At 39.6% G+C, this 18206-nt stretch overlaps 1 protein-coding gene across 1 annotated transcript in view; it reads right to left on the bottom strand.

Moving 5' to 3' along the window:
• LOC123021930 (prolyl endopeptidase) overlaps positions 1–18206 on the bottom strand; it is a 72506-nt gene that overhangs the window by 31306 nt on the left and 22994 nt on the right. The window contains exons 7-9 of the mRNA XM_044427192.1: positions 15756–15861; positions 2973–3164; positions 933–1130 (exon numbers count right to left, since the gene is read on the bottom strand). Coding sequence (XP_044283127.1) covers positions 933–1130; positions 2973–3164; positions 15756–15861 — 496 coding nt within the window. The remainder of the gene's footprint in view (positions 1–932; positions 1131–2972; positions 3165–15755; positions 15862–18206) is intronic.

Here is an 18206-nt window from a genome sequence, read left to right as displayed (position 1 = left end):
AAAAGGAATATTACAATATTCTACCCATAGGATAACATGGTATAAGCTAAGAAAATATTTAGTCACATAATTCTATTGAATATATAAACCAGCTTTAACATTCTATGATGGCTGTCTGTGACATTATACATCACTGCCTATGTTAAAATACCTTCTCCCTCACAAATAGAAATAAGCCCCCCACCACGTCCTTTTTTCCATCTCTAAAGTAACCAGTACTGTTATAAACTAAATATGGAGATAAAAAGAAATAGCAACAAGTCACTGTGGTTAAAGCTGTTTTTGAAGAAAGCTGTTAAAAAGGTTAATAATTGGGAGAATATTTATGAGATGGTAAACTGTTAGACCCCCCCCCCCAATGCAAATTAATTGTTTAGACAGTCTTCCTTGGTGTAAAACACAAAGATTTACACAAACTGTTTTTACACTGCTGTCATTCTGTTATAATTTTCCAAGGGTTATTATGTTATTAATGTAATCCTTATAGCACAATAAATAAGAGTACTGTTTCAAACTACAATTTTTAATATTTTGGCTTATTAAAAGTATTATTTGTTATGCAGACACAGTGTAGCTTCTAAGAGCAGATTCACAGAAAGTATATGAAATTTAATTTCACATAATGCATGAAGATGACAGGTGCATTTTATATTATAATACAGACATACTGTAAACACACTGCAATGCTCTGTCAAGAATGTGAACATGGTGAAAAATACATATTCTCCTATCACATGTAACACTGCAAGCATATAATCTTATGCATGCTTACAGCAAAGAAGTCCCTGCAACTCCTAGCATTCCCTAGCCAGCCATACTATTTGAAAAATGCTTTGAGTTGTAGGGCCTCTCTCTCTCTCAACATGTACAGGACTACACCAAGTGCCATGTATGAAGAACTGAGAACACATTACAAAGGCAAACAGTCTTACCGGGTGACAAGAAGGAAGTAAACTGATAAAATATTTCACTATCTTTCTTTTGACCACTGTATCCCACAATGCTGCCAACATCCAATGGAAGTGTCTTGAGATGGGCACCAGTTGCTAGGTCATAAAGTTGCAGGACGTTCTTCACATCATGGAGGTAACACAAGACGAGGAAGTTGGATCGAACACAAGCTGCCCATTCTGTTCATAGGAAAAAAGCCGTTTTCCCTAAATGAAATCCTTATTTTAAAACATAGTTATACAGGTTACCTTAACTCCTAAATATAAGTGAAAATTAATGTTCATGGAGGTACTGAAAGTCTCCTAGATTTATCCTATGAAAATATATTCATGTAAGCAGAGCATTAAATATAAAGATATGTTTTGGCAATTTGTCTGCACTCTGCATTGTTGTTACTGAAACTTCCCATCTGGGCCTGGCAAAGATAGCAGTCAGTGAGAAGACTGTCGTACGAGACAACTGCAGAAAGGAAGAGCCAGCATCTGGTTCTTCCCTCAAACACAGCTGTCGACATGCAGGGCTTCAGTCTAAGCAGAGAGTTCAGGAACAGGGGTGCAAGCCTCCTTCCCTCCCATAAAAAGTTCCACCAGTCCACTTCCATGTACCTAAATCTTGATCTCCCCTATTTTTGTAAGGTTTTCCCGTATCCTTATATTGGCTGTTGAGGATATTATGGAAACATCAACATGGTTCATACTTGAGAAATATTCCAAAAACAAAACAAAACAAAACAAAACAAAAAACAGGAAACCAATTTCTTCTATACTGTTGTATAATGCCCTATAATGGCCTGTTTATTGTAATGAGTAAAAGTTCCACAAAGCAGTTTGCCTAGTCATTCTAGGAGTACCTTATGTTTATAAATTACAAGCCCCTTTCGCCCATTTCATCCATTTGGTCATTTTAAAACAGTATTTTGTTTTTCTTTAGCTCTGTTATTTATTTATTTATTTATTTATTTAGTTAGTTAGTTAGTTTTTCTTTAGCTAAAACCTGATTGCAAAACCAAATATTTATGCTATATATTTGTGTTGCACTTTTCGTTTATATGCACAAAAGAGACATGCTAACTGGGTATAAAACTGAATGAAATCCTGACAGTTTGTGTGCTCAACTTCATTTGCAAGCTTTGTACAGGTCAGAGGAAGAAAGGCAGGATATAAATGCAATGTAACAAGAAGCAGCTATGTCCCTAATAAAAACAATAAAACAGCCCAGCAGAACATTTACAATTGCCAGGCTTCCTAGAATTTGTGTACAATAGTGTCATATGAAGATGACAGTAGAGCAATGAATCACTTTATGCTAAGTAACCACTTAACCTTTGAATTCTTATACATCCTGCTTTTGCATAAGACATTTCATTAACATGTCATTTTTCTATCAGGTAAAAATCAAAAAATCACTTGACTGCAAAGCTTTCAGAGCAATAAATTATTAACTGCCTTCTTCTATAATTACATCTTTCCAAACTGCATCTTAGAAGTGACTAAAGCATTGTGACACAGTGGCAAGCTGGCCTTTTAGGATTAGGACTACTTGCTCTTTAGAAATGAGGCATTCTCACTAGAAACGAGATCAACTGATTACTATTTATATGATTCTTTTGGCATACAGGAGTCCAGCAATAAAAAAAGCCCGAGGCTCATTCATTTTTAACAGTGCTTGGAAGGTGTATCTTGTCCTGTTATTCAATGAGTATTATCCCCCTCCCAATAAAAATAACCCTACTTAAACAACTAAACAGAGAAGACAGATATTGTAATGCCACCCCACTCTCAAAAGATGCTCCTCAAATGTCACGAGAACAAAAACATCTATCATTTGTGATTCATATAGCAGTCACAGTTGCATAAAAGCTGGGAATACACAATGATGCTATTTGCCTTACAGATATTGCTTATTTTCTGACCTTGGCACCGCATAGCAATTAACTTCAAGGTCCTATTCACTTAACATCCCAATAGTTGGCAAGTGTGCTTTCTTCCTTTCTGCAGATGATTACAGGTGAATATTCTTACCCAGCACATCCCTCCCATGTTCCGGAACCAGCACTTTCCACTTGGATTCCTCAGGATCACTAAAATCAATATTAATTAATTGATAGTTTGGAGCATGACGGTTCGTCTTGAAGGTGAACGTAGTTCCCTCATTGGTGATGTAGTCATACTCTGCGTCAAAATTGTCTATCAGTTTCACCCACTGAAGAATACCTACACATAAGATAAAAGAAACAAATCAGTTATATGGCTAGAAAAACTATGCATGATCAAAAGATTAAACTGCAATTTTCTTCTGAGCTCACATGAGATTCCTTTTGTTAAGTGCCATTGTTGCAAGAATTAAGACTGGAAAGATATGGAATTACAAAATGGCGGTCCTACTGATTCTGAAACTAAATTATATTTCTGTATTAGTTAGAAAACTATTTCCACACAGTTTCAGAAGTGATCATTTATCTTCCTAGAATCTGTAAGCATTCATTCTTTCACCTGACCTACTTGAGAGGGTCCCTTGGACTCTAACAGTGCAATCCATGTCTGATTAAATTAGGTCTCACTGAGTTGGGAACTATTTGATTCATTTCATTGCAACCAAAAAAAGCTATTCAGAGCTTCCTCTGCAACTTAAAGCATCTTTGGCAGGATGTCCTCTTCCAATCCCATTTAAACTGGTTATTTAAGCTACAACACAGGGCATACAACTTGCAGGCTAAAGAATTTGGCCTATAATTTCTCTTTAGTCTAAATGCTGTCAACATGAATGTTCATCCCATGCTGTTAAAATTTGTTGGCAACCTGAGAGAATCCTGCTATCCATCTTTGCTCTCTAATTATTTGGGGGCAAAAGGAGGGTCCCCATGAATCAAAACTTTCTTGTTTGAGAGCAAGGATGTCAGAAACTTTCCAAGATATTCAAATTTGTAGACGTACATTTTGTTTTATACTTCAGACTAGAAAGAGATACAAGATAGATACAAATGTCACTGAACATGTCGCATTCGGCATCAGCCTGGGTATTCTGATGACAAATCACTAATCTTTGCCAACTGCAACCCAAAAACTTGTGGTGGGACTTCAAAACTTATGAAGGTATCAAGCATACTTAGGAGGACCAGAGGATACTAAGAGAACAATTCATAAATCTCTACAGGACTGAGTGAAGATTTTAAAGTTCCTTTACTTAAGAAATAATATTTATGTTTATATTCAGAAGTACATATGCATGCATGGACAAAAATGTTGAATACAGCTGAACTCTATCACCATCTTTTTGTACTCTGCTTCAACTTAATAAATATGGAACATGCTAATTAGTACTGACACATGCAAATATGCTACAGTAATAATTGACTTTAAACTGTCTATCAGCGTGTTTGAAATGTCATCAAGTCATGCACGGCAGCAAACAGCTTAACTGATTAAAGTTGATTGAACTTGAGAGTTCGCATTAAAACTGGAAATCTACGGCTGTGTTTGGTGGGCCCTTCAAACCATGATTCTGAAGCCTGAGAAAGAGCAGCAGTAAGCCTTGGCCAAGCATGTTACATCTTCCCTTCTCCCAGAAAGAAAGAGAAGATATTAGCAGCTTCTTTTTCTAGTTAGTGCCAAGTCCCTGTTTGTTGTTGCATCCAAAGACAGTAAACTATGGCTTGAGCAAACATAGCTTTTCCACACTCAGAGGCAATGACAAACTATAGCTGGATCACACCAAAGGGCTATTTAGCCCATGAGTCTCTCCCCAAAGTAAAGCTCAACATCAGGGGTCGGCAAAGATGAAAAACTGATGAAGGCACATTGATTCAGAAGGGCCCATGCCTGCTGACCCCAAGAACCTACACTCCACCCATTATCAATTCCACCTATCCTTTAAGCAGCCACATTGGCAGAATTTATGGCAATATGCTTATTATTTTCAATTAAGGAAGAACCATTTAACTATCAGGTGGGAATCACCATATTTCTCCGTCTATAAGACACCCCCATGTATAGCATGCCTCCCACTTTTCCTACCGATCTCTGAGCGAGTAAACTGCGGCCGCTCACGTGCACCACTTCGCCTCCCCCGCCCCCCAAGCATACCCACGGTTCTCCTCTTGGCCCTCCATGTATAAGATGCACCTCCATTTTTAGGTAAATGTTTTTAAGAAAAAGTAGCGTCTTATACATGGAAAAATATGGTACTTGTAAGTAAATATGCTCAGGAATGCTCTGCACATTGCAGCAGTTCCTGCAGCAGTTCTGTTGAGGGTCACCTAGGTTGCCCTACAGGCTTGCCTTGTTTATTGGAAAAGTGAATAGAGGACCAGTTCCACCAGATTTTTGCTCCTCAATAGCAGTGCCACTGACCAAAAAAAGAAAAAAAGAAAAAAAACCAGAAGCAGCAGCATTATAAACTCTCTTCTCAAATAACATGGGACATTGAGTGTGTAATGCTACTCACAAATACAACCGGAATCCATGATGGCCCACTGCTGGGAGACATTACATTTACACATATTTTTGCTAGCATGTGTGTGGAATTGAAGGAGGTACTACCCAGGAAGAATTCTCTTCTATCCTGGAACTTCATCCACAAACACACAATATATGCCCCACAAGACATGTCCAATATCCTTCTTACAATCTGAGGGGAATATCCAATGCTGCCTCTCTACTTATGGGGCCTGCTGCCACTTCATTTTGTGGGTGGCCAGTCCTGCTAGCACCTTTCTGCCAGCAGTGTCCACACTTTGCAGAAAAGTAATTTAGTGCTTCCAGGAGAAAGCCCCAAAATGAGATGATATGGGGCAGCTAAGTGGAGCTCCCTTACGGATACTGCCCTGAGAGCCACTGTGCTTTTTTTTCAAAGGCAAGTTTGAAATTGCCAGATTAATCTACTCCAACTTGCAGATGCTGCAACTTATCCCTTGAACTGAAGTGCAGCTTCAGTTTCCCTCTCTGGAGGCACTGAGAAGTTGTGGCACTGCTAGGCAAAAAGGACAAAAGAAACCTCGAGGGAACAGTCACTCAGAAAACTAACCAGACAGACGGCTCTGCCTGAGAACAGAAATTGTTCCCCAGGTAGCTTAATGCAAAAAATTGTCAAGACACCTCTCTTCCATCTCCATTGAGGTGAAAAAAGACCCTTGTGTATAAAAGTGTTTCCATGATAGGACCTCTTATTGAAAAGAGAACAGGAAAACTGGAGGTATGTGTTTGCATGTGTCACACATTACAAAGTGGGAAGGCATCAGAAGACATCACAGAGCCTAGCAGCAGGTGCACTTCCACTGAGCTCTTGCTAAAAGTATAATAAGTATGATAAGGACACAGAACATTAACAAAGATTGTGGGCAAAGCACAGAGTCAGTGCAGAGGCCCCACTCCACAGCAAACACGGGAAAGGGGCTTTAGTCCTTCTCCCACTTATTGTCCCAATGTAAACTTGGTCCCCCATACTGCAATTTTTATTGCCAAAATAGTGGTTCTACTAGGATCACTACTTTTTTTTTTTTTTAATTGCAGGTGTAGGAGACCCACTCTGGATTGGAGCTTCAGCTGGGATGGTGGCAAAAGCCCCTACCCCCACTCACAGAAGGGTCCTAAACAAGATTAGAGGTTCTCTGCTTACAGTAGAAAAAGGATAAAAGACACAGTTGCTGTAACTTTAAAATCACATGTAGTTCATGCCTGAATGAAGAAACATGAATGATTCCAGAATGCACTGGCAAAACATAGCGCAGAGAAGAAAAACTAATTTGCACCATATTCTTTCCCTGGCCAACAGTTCACCTAAGGCATGCATTGGACTATGTGGTTAAAACAAGTTCAGTAGCTTCAAAGCTTCCTTATTCTAAATTAGGCCACTGTTTCATTATTTGGAATCAATTCTTCAAGGGTTTGCTCAGATGCTACTTGAGAGCCTTCGATTGATAATGCCAGAGACTGAACCAGGTCCATTGAGCACATACAGAACACATTTGGTTTACCCTAGGAAAAAGCCCTCTGCAGGCCATCAAAGCCAGCAGCCCCCTCCCCACAAAATTATAAAGATATCCTGGTGCATATTCTTTGTTATGCCAGGTCCAACATAACCCACAAAGTCACAGTATTAATCTTCACACATTCCAAGGTGCAAAGCCTGAATGTCACACTCTGTGATTTCAAAGTCAGAGATCTTACTGATTTATGTTACTTCTTCAAAAAGGCCTTTTCAGGCATCTAGTGTATAGGGGTGGATTTAAACACCAAATATCACCAAGTTGCGTGACAGAAAACGAAGGACAGTACACACATGCGTTTCAGGAGTCAAATTCATTTTTACCAGCAATAGAATGAGTTAACTTCAGCTTAATTCACAGATACCGAGCACATCAAGCATCAGTGAACAGACAAGGCACAGCTGCCTCCTTTACAGTAGAACTAATAAAATGTCACACTTGCCTAGAATCTCTAGTGATGGACACCCTTCCCTTCACTCACAATTTTAAAAGGCAAAAGAGATAAGGCAGTTCTACAATGTAGGGCAAAATACAGTGTACAAAGAGTGTAACAATTAAACCAAAATGCAGAGTGGAGATGGGCAGCTTATAGCAGAAAATGAAACACAAAAGCTGCAGCCAGGTTCAGTGCACCAGGGTTTTTACTGTTAGAACATCACAGCAATGGAACTGTTCAGTGTCTTTTTGTGAAATTTTGCTTAACTGAATTACAGCTCAGCCCTATGCATGACCACTTAGGAGTACATTTTACTGTGTTTAATGGGATTTTGCTCCCAGGTGTGTATAAGATGATAGCTTTAAAGCCTTTTCAGGTACAACTCTATATATGCTTACCTAGGAGAAAGTACTGTGGAACTCAGTGGAATTTACTGCTGCATAGCTATGCATAGTGTTGCCCTGTAAATCAGAAATAACCTTTTCAGAGTTTTTCTTCTTCTTACTAAAGCTTTAACCAGCCTAACCAAACCAGTCTTCTTAATATACCCTTTTCCATTTTTCAGCACTTGATTTTGCCCAGACATTTGTACTGTTTGACATTTTGTGTATTCTACTATTGTTTTCATGTAATGCAATAATCACTTTGAAGATAACTAAGTTCTCAAGGTTACAGACAGTGCCATCTCCCAGCAACTTCCTGTTGATGAATGGATCCTGGCTATTTTGTTGTGCCTGATTTCTTCTGCATATTTTGGAAATATACAGATTCATTTCTGTACCAAGAGGCTTTTGGGACTTGCAACATCTTCACCAGGCTCTTACTCACAACGTAAGATGGCTTCATTCCTTTCTTGGAAAGTGACATGGCTGTAACTTGCAGTCCAAAATCAGTGCACAAGCATGCATGAGGCATGCTCAGCTGCTTGTTTTGGATTCAGAAAATGCTGACACATGATGGCAATTATATAGCTTCCTCACACAGAAGGAGCTGGGTGAACACCTGCTGTGCTTGCCCTTTTCATGGGTGAAATGCTCTTCCCATTAGCACAGGGGTTCCAAGTCCTTTTGGTTGGTGGGCATGGGAATTTTTAGAGTACTATGGGAGTTTTCACAAAATGGCTATCATTGGGGCTTGCCTATTCACAAAATGGGTGCCATGACAGGTGAGGCAGGTCACAAAATATCCATTTCCCAGAATGCTAAAAGAAAAAGAACTATCCCAAAAACCTAAGTACAAGGCATAAATGGAATCTGAGCTCTAAAATATAAAAATATTCTTTTGAACCCATAGTTTTTGCTACACTACCAGAAAACAAACTGATTAGGCTTGGAAGCAAGAATACCACATGGGGTCAAGAGATATTCTGCAGTCTCCCAATATTTTCTTAACATATACAAATGTTAAAAAATGAAATCAGTTGGGCCAGGGAAAATGATGCATCTGAGATGCATCCATGGACACCGTGGTGCCTACAGGAACCACAATGGTGACTGCAACATTGGCATAAACAAAAGAACAAAGTGGACAATGAGATATATAGTTCACAACAAAACACAATAAGAAAAGGGTAAGATACAAAACATCATGCATTCATTGAAAAGTTCAGAAGCAGTAGATAAGTAAAAAATACCAGCTACTAAAACATCAGTATATCAGCAGAAAGTTAATTAAAAGCATCTTAGATGCTATTAAGCAATAAGGACAGGACCTGACATGGAAAATATAGCAAAGAAAATGCCAAGTGAACATGTCTAGGAATCGTGATCTCATGATCTCAGCAGTATCCAAAGGTAGGAACAACCAAATGAGGGATTCCAGACTGACAGCTTTGAATGGAAAAAGACATTCTTTTGGATGACTGCATCCAAGGCTATTTAGGGTTTTCATGGCTAAGACCAGCACTTTGAATTGCATCCAGAAACAAATCCGCAATCTGTGGTGATCTTTTAACTCTGGCATCCTATGCTAACCAGCACCGAATGCCTAGAACAATCTGGCAACAACGTTCTGTGCCATCTGGAGATCCTGAATGCTTACCAGAGGAAGTCCTCCATGCAATAGCGTGTGTTACAGTAATCCAGCCTGGATGTTATTAAAGAGTAGATCAATGTGGGCAGAACATCTTTTTCCAAAAATCTGAACCTAATGAAAGGCATTTTAAAGCTACAGAGACAACCTGCACATCCAGCAGTGATGTTCCATCTAAAAAGGTCCAAGCTTCAGAGTGCAACACCTTCAGAGGGAGTGCAACACATCTAGGACAGATCTGATGCCACTGACCATGGTCTTGTTTGGACCAAGTTTCTGCAAGAAGCCATTATGCAGCTGTTTGACCTGTCTAAACTGACCATTATTATAATCATTCTGGATAACCTCACCCTGAGGTACATGTATACCCTCAATAAGCGTGCTGGTACCCTCCAGTTGTTATGCACTACAACAGCCTAGTACAATCTTCTGGAACTGGTCAAGGAAGAAGAGAGAGAACACCTGAAAAAACAGTGCTCCTGGTTTCCAGTTGGACAGGAATTCACACCATTCTGCAATCAGGACCAAATGTACTCTTTGTATTCTTCTGAGAAGTTCTTCTACCAGGTGACTCATCACACTCCCAACTTCTAGAACATCAAACTGAATGCACAAACAATTGATTCCAGTATGCCCACGTTATTCATGTCCCCATTTACAAATATTTTAAAGTCCCTAGAACCTGGCGCATAGCAACAAGTATTCTGATTTGAGTCAGCAATATGTCTAGGTATTCCCTTCCTGCTTTCCCAGCATCTATCCTGGCCCCTTTCAGTAACAACATACACAGAACGTATGGAGATCTTCCCTCCATACCATAACAGGGCTCTCCTCTCTATAGTACCCAGGCAGTCTTCTCTGGATGCAGAGTAGCAGCAAGCACAACACAATATTGCCTAGCTATGCTTATGATGCAGTCACTCATTAGCACTAAGAACTGCAATACCTGTAAATTGAACTTGGCTTGAGGCGGCATTTCTTCCCAAATTGTCTCAAGTGAGGGCAGGAGCATAGTAACTATCTCCAGCCCTCAACTTAGTATGTCATTAAGCAATGAGGACAGGACCTGCCATCTAAAATATAGCAAAGAAGATGCCAAGTGAAAATGTTTCAACTGCTTCACAGAACCAAGGAACCCTCCTTTGCTGGCTTTCCGAGGGAGCAGGCAGGGGAGGTAGAAGGAGTTGAAGTTCTGGCTACAACTGAAGAAGCACAGCATGAGAAGCCAGCACAGCCATTGAGACTGGTAGTCTCAGATGACCAGAGGAGGATCCAGAAGGGGAGGATCCATCAGTCATCAATGCTCAATGAGCGGCACATCTCTTTAGCTACCGTAAAACCAATGATTTACAGTTGCAAGGCAGTCAGCAACAACAGGAGCAGACATATAGCCTTTTCACAAAATTAACAAGCAGAAACATTGACAAAGGGCCAGAAAGGTTGGGACAGACTTTGTATAAACATGCATTCACCACTAGACTTCTCCCCTTTGGCATTGGAGCAGGAGGGTCTGTTGCATCAAAATGGTTTGAGTTCCAACTAAGCTCTTCTTTGCAGTGTGGGGTGAAACAAAGATTATGCATAGTTTCCACAAACTGAGGTTTGCTCGGGTGATGGAGCAGGAATTCTCACATGTGTGAATTTTAGTGCTGTGCATGGCATTCCATGAACTGGCTGCAAATAAAGTGACCTATATCCAGGCACTTCACTCCTGAGGTAATCCACATTAGTTCTGCTAGCCTAAGCACGGTCTGTGGCCCTTTAGATGCTGTAGGATGACAACTTCCATCATGCTTTAACCACTGGCAGTACACATGGGAGTTGCAGCCCAGCAACATCTCACTATACGATTTAACTCGAAGATGCAAGCTGCAGTTTATAAATCCTTTTTCCAGGAGTTGCTCAAGTGACAGTGAAAGAATGGCAAAAACTGCTGGTTCAGGCTCAGAAATAAGAAGCCATGATAACATTCATAGTATGAAAATCCAAAGAAACATCCTCATAAGGGAAATAGGCTGGGCAGAAGATAATAAGTGTTTAGTCTAATGCAAACATTGTAGAAGAACATGTCCTCCCACTTACAGACCTGTTAAACCAATAATTTGTAGCTATAATTATGTAATGAGAGCCATTTGAGGATATATTTGCATATTCAAACTAAAAAAATCCAAAACCCAAAATTCATAATCTTACATACTTATTAACTTGAAGTACAAACACACTGGTAATTGTATAGGATCACTGTGTTAAAGATAAGCATTGTTTAGGTTCTATACCAAGAAACATCTTTATAACCAAGATATTACACTGATAAGATATTGTACTTTTTCTTTCCCCCCCTGCTTGTTTACAGTTTGAATACATTTGCATATATTTTCTGAAAAGCAAAATATATAAAAGCAAAACTGTGCCAAGACACCTTCAGTAATTAGAAAACTTTTCCTGGAGTTTAAAAGGGGGGAAAAGAGGAAATAATAATTACTTGATGTTTAATGGATTTCTACTGCAAACAACATGTAACCCCATCAATGATAATTTCCAAGCTGTACGTCATGCTTAGAATGTACTCTTTCAGAAAATTCCTGTATTTCTTGACTTCTGATTGCATTTCATAGAAACATAGAAACAGAGCGAGTCAGAAGGGACCTCCCGGGCCATCTAGTCTGACCCCCGATTCCAGCCAGCTCCACTCATGACATGCCCACCATGTGCATGTCCAGCCTATCTTTGAACACCCTCACCAATGGGGCCTCAACCACCTCCCGTGGAAGCCCATTCCATACCCTTGGGGACCTGACCACCAGGAAATGCTTCCTGGTATCCAAATGGAACCTTGACTCCCTGAGCTTTGCTCCGCTGGAGCACCTCCTGCCTTCCTCTGCAGGGGAGAACAGGTCTCTACCCATCTCCATGTGACATCCCCTCACATACCTGTATGTAGCCAACAGATCCCCTCTGAGTCTCCCCTTCTCCAGGCTGAAGAGACCCAGTTCCCTCAGTCTCGCCTCATATGGCATCCCCTGCAAACCAGGCGCCAACTTTGTGGCCCTACGCCACTTTCTCTGTACTGTGGTTTGTGTAATGTTTTAATGTCTTCTATTTTTATTTAACAGTGGTTTTTATATTGCTTCTGTGTATTTTTATATAAACTGCTTAAGAAACACATATTCAAGTAGCATCAACCGCACCCCAAATGAATGAGTCCAACTATACAGCCAAGATTGCTTATTATTAGGGTAACTCCCCCTAGCACATAACCAGCATCTGCAGGCCATGTTAGGTTATTTCCCCTCTGTCTATGTCCCCCTTCCTCAAAATAATAACCAAGTCCCCCAAGACTCCTTAACTTGCAGCATTGGAGCTAGTAGCATGGGAGTGGAACTCTATTACATAGTCCCTGAAGGGCTCTTTTAAGTTCCCACTTTCAGCTTCACCACTTCAGTAAACTTGCCCTCCCAGGCATTTCTTGACTTTAGCACAGATGTAAAGCATGGATAGGCAACTTGTGGCCCTCCAGATGTTGTTTAATTGTACTACTATCATCTCTCATCACTAACTGTGATGGATAGGACTGAGGGCAGTTCCTGTTCAACAACATCTGGAGAGCCACGAGTCCCCCACCTCTGTGATATCTTCTTAAAAGGCAGAAAAGTCCTATTGAAAGAAACTATGTCAAAACAAGAACAGCAGCAACTCTTCCTCCTGCCTGCCTCTCCCCTCCCCTCCCCTCCCCACACACACATACAATCTTCTACTTCCTGCCCTTTTATCTCAGAAGGTTATAAGATTTTTAATGGATGAATATTTGTGTCCCTATCTTCTTTTCCCACAGTCAAACTGTCACACTGTGTGACTTTTAAGTAGTTTTTGTGCTCTTCCATTGTGAGCTCCCTGGGCTCAAAGTGGGAGGTGGGTAGATGCTGATCATGCAGCTTATCTCTCACAGAAAGCATTATTTCCATTTTTTCTGGTCATATTAAATGTCATGGAAGTTGACTGAAACTGCTCATTTAAAAAAAAAATCAACTGTAACCCCCCCCCCCCCCCTCAACTGCAAAAATCAGGTCAATCTGAAGCAAGCATCAAAAGGAACTTTTGCCTTGGAGCAATTCCAAACATTAGACAAGAAGCAGAGAAGGTAAGATTGCAAATCTCTCCCACTTCAGCTGCTTACATTTATAATACATTTATTCATTACATTCTAAAGGGCCCATGAACCAGAGTGTTCTAGGCGGTTGACAGTATGATGAAGTATAATATAAAGCCTTTAACTTTCAAGAATTTAACATAATTTTAAAACAATTAACATTAAAACTATTAGGATTGGTTTCTTTTTCCTCCCATTTTTCCCCAGCTGTTTTGATCCCTCTTCTCAGCAATAAGTTGCTGCTGATGATGAGCAGAGAAATGTGAGTTCAAAGTCGTGCTTTTGTGTTGTTGTATGATTCAAGATCTTCTGCCTTCTGCCTGGTGAGAACAAATCCTTTGTTTTATAGTCATAATCGAGCATTTAACTTGTGTGAGTTAATTTGCTCTTTCAGTAGAATGAGCTTCTGCCATGGGGCAAACCCCTTTCTACCTTCCACCCCACTGGCCCCAATGAGTACCAGTCACTGCTTTTGGGGTAATGGGCATCTGTGTGGGGGAAGCAGGAGAACCAAAGCTCGTATTTGTTCTCAGACACAAAACTTTTAGATTCTTGAGAATGTGGTGTACAAATCATAGCACTAGAGGGAGGAGGGTAAGGTGAAGAAATGAAACTTGTGAAAGGTACAGTTTTCTAAACAAGCAACAGAAATAAACCTTATTCTAGAACTGGGATTTAATGTCATCTTTTAAAGAATTGGCAGATTGTGGAAATGACTTGGATACTGTCCCACATCCTCTTCCCATATGTGTTTCCTCATGAAGGCCTGTTTCAAGCTTGGAGTGGTCTTACAATCAAAACAAATTAAGATATTAAAAATAACTATGCAGGCTCTGTAGTTGTATGTTAATACCAAACAACATTTTCAACTTCTTTTCAACATCTAGTTGCATATACACTCTGAAAATTAAGTTCCCCTTAGAGACAAGCAGAGTAATGGCCTATTTCTTATGCAGTTAGTTGGCCCGAGACAGCAATTCTGATAACTTCATTTTCAAAAAGTATGTATATAAATGGTGCAGGAAGTCTGACAGTGAAGCCATTTAAAGAAAAAAGTATTCCAGATCATATAAATATCTATTCCCATTCCCCCCAAAAATGGGATTTCTTACTTCTTGCTTCCTATCACATTAAGTGACACCAGGGAAGTACCCAAATATTCTTAAGGTACTGCAAAAAGTGCAGTATTTTAACATTTGGTACATAGATAGTTCAAAGCAAATGTTTTGAAAATGTATGGGAAGAATACACTACTGTTCCACAAAACATAAATTTTCTTCAAAGCCGTGGCAACAGTTCAACATACAGCTAGTTAGGCAAGTGGAATATTAGGCTACACACAAACAATCTGATTTTTTAAAGGCCTAAGAATTGCAAATTGGTTCCCCCAAATAAAAATGCCCCAAGAGTTTCCAGTATTAGTGGTACAATCTATAATGTAATTAACATGAACAGCCTAAAGAAGCTATGTGTGCATATAAATTAGATCAATTTCCATTTAAATGACAGAAGCCACTCATTCTGGCAAAAGCAACTCATTCATAGTGATCTTCAGGTTTTACTCTTTCATGAACATGAGACAACTATAAATTTGTGAGATTTTTCACATGGGGTCATAGCTAAACATCCTTTACTGCCAACAGAATTGTTTATGCCAGTGCAATGGGGAGGGGGAACTTTCATCTTTGCAGCCCTGTGCATGCCCACAAATCATATTGAGGGTTTGAGGGACCTTCTGGAGCAGACTGGAGAAAATGGGTAGGACAGGCAGAAAGTCCCCATGCACAAGCAGAAGTACACATTTGCAACACTGGATTTCCAAAAGTACATTTCTTTTATCAATGAAGGAAACTGTGTGTAAGGGCTTCCCACTCCTTAGATTTTTGACACAAATATTTACATTTGTCTGAAAATGTTACCACTTGTTTAGATTTTTGATCACACACTAACCCAATTAGCAACTTGGAATGCAGCTTTGTTTGGGAAAGGTGCCCCAAATACAATATAATGGAGGAATGTACAAGTTTTCCCTTTGCTCAATTTACCAAACAGTGACTGGCAGGGAATCTGGGGGGACCCCTAGCAGCAGCCAGACACATATCCATGTTTGGAACTATAAGCACTATGTATACCTAAATGCTAAAGAGAAGTTTGCACTATTGTTAAAATAAAGCACTTTTCCTTGACATGAACTATAAAGCACTTACCCGATATACCATTTGATTCCTTCTGCAGATTACAGTACCAGAGTCTGTTCACTGGATCACAGCCTTCCCGTATGGAGAGCAAAGCATATTCTCCATCATCGGATACCTGCAATTTCAAAATTAGGACAACACAAAAATGATCTCTTATCAAATCAGTCCCTCAAAAGGTTTTTTTCTAAGAAAAAAGCATACTGCAAAACTCAAACAGGAGACAAGCATTCAAAATGTACTAAATACTGATGTATTCTATATTTGATTGACATATGGGAATGGCTTCCTAAAATGGCAAAACAATGGAATGGAGAAGGAGGATCCTTTGAGTTAATTCTACTGTTCAGACACAGAGTCAATAAATTTTGAATTCAGAGTTATGACACAACATTATTCTGATAAACCCTACCTATCTTTAATTAAAGCAACTGGGGAAAAAAGTTCCTCCCATCTCATCTATGCGGCTAGTCACGCTTACCAAACGTTATGCAAAATGCAAGGTGACAGTAGACAGGGTCAAAAATTATAGTGACAGATCTTTACTGAGCATAACTACTCTACAGAAAGCATCCTAAATTAATTATACCACTACTCAAATGAAAATTTATCAAAGATCAGTGAAGTGCAGTTTTTATATTCTGTCCTATTCTCCCCTCCCTTTCTCTCTGTAGGTATCTGGGTAGGGGATTTTTGTTTGTGGTTTTTTTGAACTTACATATTTGAATATTTAAATTACTGGTATAAAATCTCTTTCAGCTGGAGTAGCAAAGTCCATTCACAGAAGCTCTCAGGGGCTATATTCCAGCGATGGGCAACATCAAAGACAAAAACAGGTTGGGCAAAAAATGCACCAAAAATTCCAGCATATTGCAGCTTAAAGCTCTAGCTGTCAGTAATTAAGGTTTAGGAGAAGCATTTGACCTTTTAGAATGGGAGGAAAACCTGCACAGACAATTGGTAGTTGGAGGAAAGGGCAGGGGACCAGGCAAAGGGAAGCCCCAGAGGACTAGACTGAATGTCTAAAAGGTATTTGCCCCTGACCCTGAGATTCTGCATTCTTACCTCAAATACTGATAATATTCTGATCAAATCTTTCTTTTAAAATCCAAACAGCAGCTGCTGCATGCAGGGCAGAAGGGGCGGAGGTGATAATTACAGCAAAGTCCTAGTTCGAAGCTGCTGTTTGCACTGGAAGGAAATTCTCCACTGGTGACACATAAGGAAGGAGAACAGATTTGACTCCTCTCCCAATTGCTGTAATCCTAATAATGGTGTCCCTCCAACTATGACTTGAATTTTTAAAGTGCAAATTAAATGCAAAGATACATGCATCTGATGTCACCACTAGCTTGCTCCTCAGTCTGCACAAAGCAAAATCCACATGCAGGTAAGTGTTTATCCTTCCAAGATTGTAAATATCAGCCTTGTAGCTGTCAGCAGGTCTTACAGGATTACAGGTCTTGCTTATCAGAAAGAGAAAAGCCACAGTTCAGGTTCCAGACAGAATGCTAAGCAAGCCATGGCTGGACTATCCCTGGCATGTTTTGCTCCTCCTACTGACACAAGGAGCCAAGTGGGGTTAATTACGTCATATACAATACTTGGCTGGCTCACCAGTAATAAACCAGGTTTAAAACAAAAACAAACAAATCCCAAAACATCTAGGGTATGATTAAGTATGAACTGGGGCCTTGCCTTGCAAAGTGCTTGCATCAATATGGTTCATAAAATTTAGAACAACCTATTCCAGAAATTTGAGGATCCTTGATCCACAAAATGATCAGTCTGTGGGTCATTGTTCCTTGTATTGTAGTTCATAACTACTGGGATGGTTTATTGAGAATACACAAGAAACTGTAACTTTTTTATTATAAAGTTTCAGAAAAAAGGAAAGGAAAAGCTAGCTACACATATTTGACTATATTAATTTCAATACATATATAAGAAATATATGTGTGGGCTTATGTGTATATTTGTAACAAATATAGCTTTCTAAGACCCATATATAAACTTTAACAAAAGGAGACCAAAGATCCAAATAAGTATCAATCTTCAGGTAGTGTACATACACTCCAACACTGAAATAATTACAAGAACTTCAGTACATTGCATTTATCCTCTCTTCCCCAACAAACCAGGGTTGTATCCCTGGGTTTGTTCTTGGGTCTGGGAATTTTTATATGCAAAGCATGTGTTCTACAAATTTTAAAAGTGGTTAATGTATCTAGCCTTTGATAATGAATTTTGTCAGAGCAAAATAAATTGTGAAACTTTTTTTTTCCTTTGGGGGAACTTCGTGAGCAAGACCCGCTGTCTCTCACTGCAGAAAGCTGAGCACATCTAATGAGCTTTTGTCTTCAGCAGTCCCTGCTGGACTAGCAAACAAATTGTAATAGTTTGCTTAATGTTATTCTCAGAATACATCCCTAATCTAATTCCCCAGCACAACAACACACAATT

This window comes from Varanus komodoensis, unplaced genomic scaffold (genome assembly GCF_004798865.1).
Source record: "Varanus komodoensis strain SLA01 unplaced genomic scaffold, ASM479886v1 scaffold1, whole genome shotgun sequence".
NCBI classification, from domain to species: domain Eukaryota; kingdom Metazoa; phylum Chordata; class Lepidosauria; order Squamata; family Varanidae; genus Varanus; species Varanus komodoensis.
The sequence above is the reverse complement of the archived record's forward strand: the minus strand, read 5'-3'. Positions and strand labels throughout refer to the sequence as shown.